Source organism: Galeopterus variegatus, unplaced genomic scaffold (assembly GCF_000696425.1).
Source record: "Galeopterus variegatus unplaced genomic scaffold, G_variegatus-3.0.2 Scaffold4303, whole genome shotgun sequence".
Taxonomy (NCBI): domain Eukaryota; kingdom Metazoa; phylum Chordata; class Mammalia; order Dermoptera; family Cynocephalidae; genus Galeopterus; species Galeopterus variegatus.
Genome location: NW_007730414.1, coordinates 198,553 through 200,802, shown reverse-complemented (window position 1 = coordinate 200,802; position 2,250 = coordinate 198,553). Strand labels below are relative to the sequence as shown.

Sequence of the window (2,250 nt, the reverse complement as noted above, 5' to 3'; positions counted from 1 at the left end):
TGATCCATTCATGGAGTAATGTGCGTGGCTCTGATGGCTTTAAAAGCAGAATAAGTGAGGAGGTTAGCTCTCTTGCTCAGCCCATTCTCACCATGTGACATTCAGGTCACCACAGGACCCTACAGAGAGTTCCCACCCAGAAGAACCTCACCAGATGTGTTCCCTGGACTTCGGACTGCCAGCCGCCAAAACAGTAAGAAATAAGTTTTATTCCTTTTTATGGATTACCCTGTTTGAGGTATTCTGTTATAAGCAACAGAAAACTATTACAATGTCATAAATTAGAATTTGTAAATTTCTAGTAATGAAACATCCTTTCATTCAGTTCAGACATGGGGTTCCATGTTAGATTTAAAAAATAAAAAAGGCTCATCAGACACACCCACAAACACTTCTTTTAAACAGTGATCATCCTTTTATTTTTTTATGTTGTTAACTTTATTCTCATTGTTCTCTCAGACACTTCCTTCAGATTCAAAGCCTGTGCAAATTTTGAGGCCCCACACATTATTTCATGTGCCTAAAGGAAGCGATAGAAATTTAACCCTGTCTGAGCACATTCCATTTCCAAGGTCAAGTCAATAAGCACTGCAGGAAGAGGGGCAGTGCCAAGTTCAAGAACGGCTGCCAGCTGTGGCCCTGAGGAGAGCTTACCTTGCCAGCCGCAAACAAGTGGCAGCCCTTGACAGCTTCAAAAACGTTGGGCGAGATGTCCGGCTGGGCGGGAAGGTGAGACTGCGCTAGGGACTGCTTCACTTTCTTCACATCCACGAGGCACAGCGCCCGCTCTTCCCCTGAGGGGGCAGGAACAGCCTCTTGTCAGCACGAGGCCGTCAGTAAAGCTAAGGGACAGCAGCTCCAGTTCTACTCACAAACACAAGCCACAGGCGGCCATGCGGATAGACCTGAGTTTTCCAAAAACCCCTATACCCACATTTTAGGTCTCCATTTTAGATCTAGGATGAAAACATTTGGCCTTTTCCTCAAGATTNGGCACAGCGCCCGCTCTTCCCCTGAGGGGGCAGGAACAGCCTCTTGTCAGCACGAGGCCGTTAGTAAAGCTAAGGGACAGCAGCTCCAGTTCTACTCACAAACACAAGCCACAGGCGGCCATGCGGATAGACCTGAGTTTTCCACAAACCCCTATAACCACATTTTAGGTCTCCATTTTAGATCTAGGATGAAAACATTTGGCCTTTTCCTCAAGATTCCAGGGGGGAAATAATTCTGCAGACATAAAATAGAAGAATGTGAACTGTATTTTCAAAAAGGCTCCCAAGATAAGTAAAGAAAGAGTGAGTTGGGAGGCAAAGAGGGGGCATTCTACAAACATCAGGCTTGGACAATTCAACTATGCCAATGTCATGAAAGACAAAAGAAAGGCTGAGGAACTGTTCCAGATTAAAGAATACTAAAGAGACATGATTAAAATGCAGCGCGTGATCCCGATTTGGATCATGAATTGGGGAAAAAAATACTACAAAGGACATTATGGGGGCCACAGGTAAACTCTGACTATGGGCACTATATCAGATAATTGTATTACAGCAAGGGTTAAATTTCCTGAATGCAAAAATTGTACCATATGAAACTATTCTATATGATACCACAGTGGTGGATACATGTCAGTATACATTTGTCCCAACCCACAAAATGTACAATACCAAGAGTGAACCCCAATGTAAACACGAACTTTGGGTGATGATGATGTGTCAATGCAGGTTCATCAGTTTTAACAAATGTACCACTCCGGTCAGTGATGTTGGTAGTGGGGGAGGTTGTGCATGTGTGGGGGGGACAAGAGGTATATGGGAAATCTCTGTACCTTCCTCTCAATTTCTTTGTGAATTTGAAACTACTCTAAAGAATAAAATAAGGAAAAAAGAGGATGGTAAAGAGAAAGGAAAAAGGGTAGGGAAGGGGAGGACAGGAAATGATCTGAGCTCCCACCTGTTATCATGAGAGATCAAGAAAGGTCAGGTCCTGACCATATTATTTCAGCCCCTAGATCCAGCCATGCCTGAAACAAGACCTAACTGTGGATGTTTCAAACACTGAATTAATACATTACTGTTTTTCCCTTTAAAAAAACAGTATCACCAACAAAAGGAGAGAAAAAAATTATTACCATGAATATGTGAAAGAATGCCCTTGTCCTTAGGTTGATATGCTGAAGAACTTGGGGTCATACCTGAACTTACTCTCAAATGGTTCAGAAAGAAGGTGATGTGCATGCATGCGTATGCGCAC

General features: G+C 43.2%; 1 protein-coding gene across 1 annotated transcript in view; it reads right to left on the bottom strand.

Annotated features, from left to right (window-relative positions):
- Positions 1 to 2,250, bottom strand: part of LOC103602791 (citron Rho-interacting kinase) — a 157,200-nt gene that overhangs the window by 7,719 nt on the left and 147,231 nt on the right. Inside the window, exon 37 of the mRNA XM_008587228.1 lies at positions 655 to 794. Within this exon, the coding sequence (XP_008585450.1) occupies positions 655 to 794 (140 nt within the window). The remainder of the gene's footprint in view (positions 1 to 654; positions 795 to 2,250) is intronic.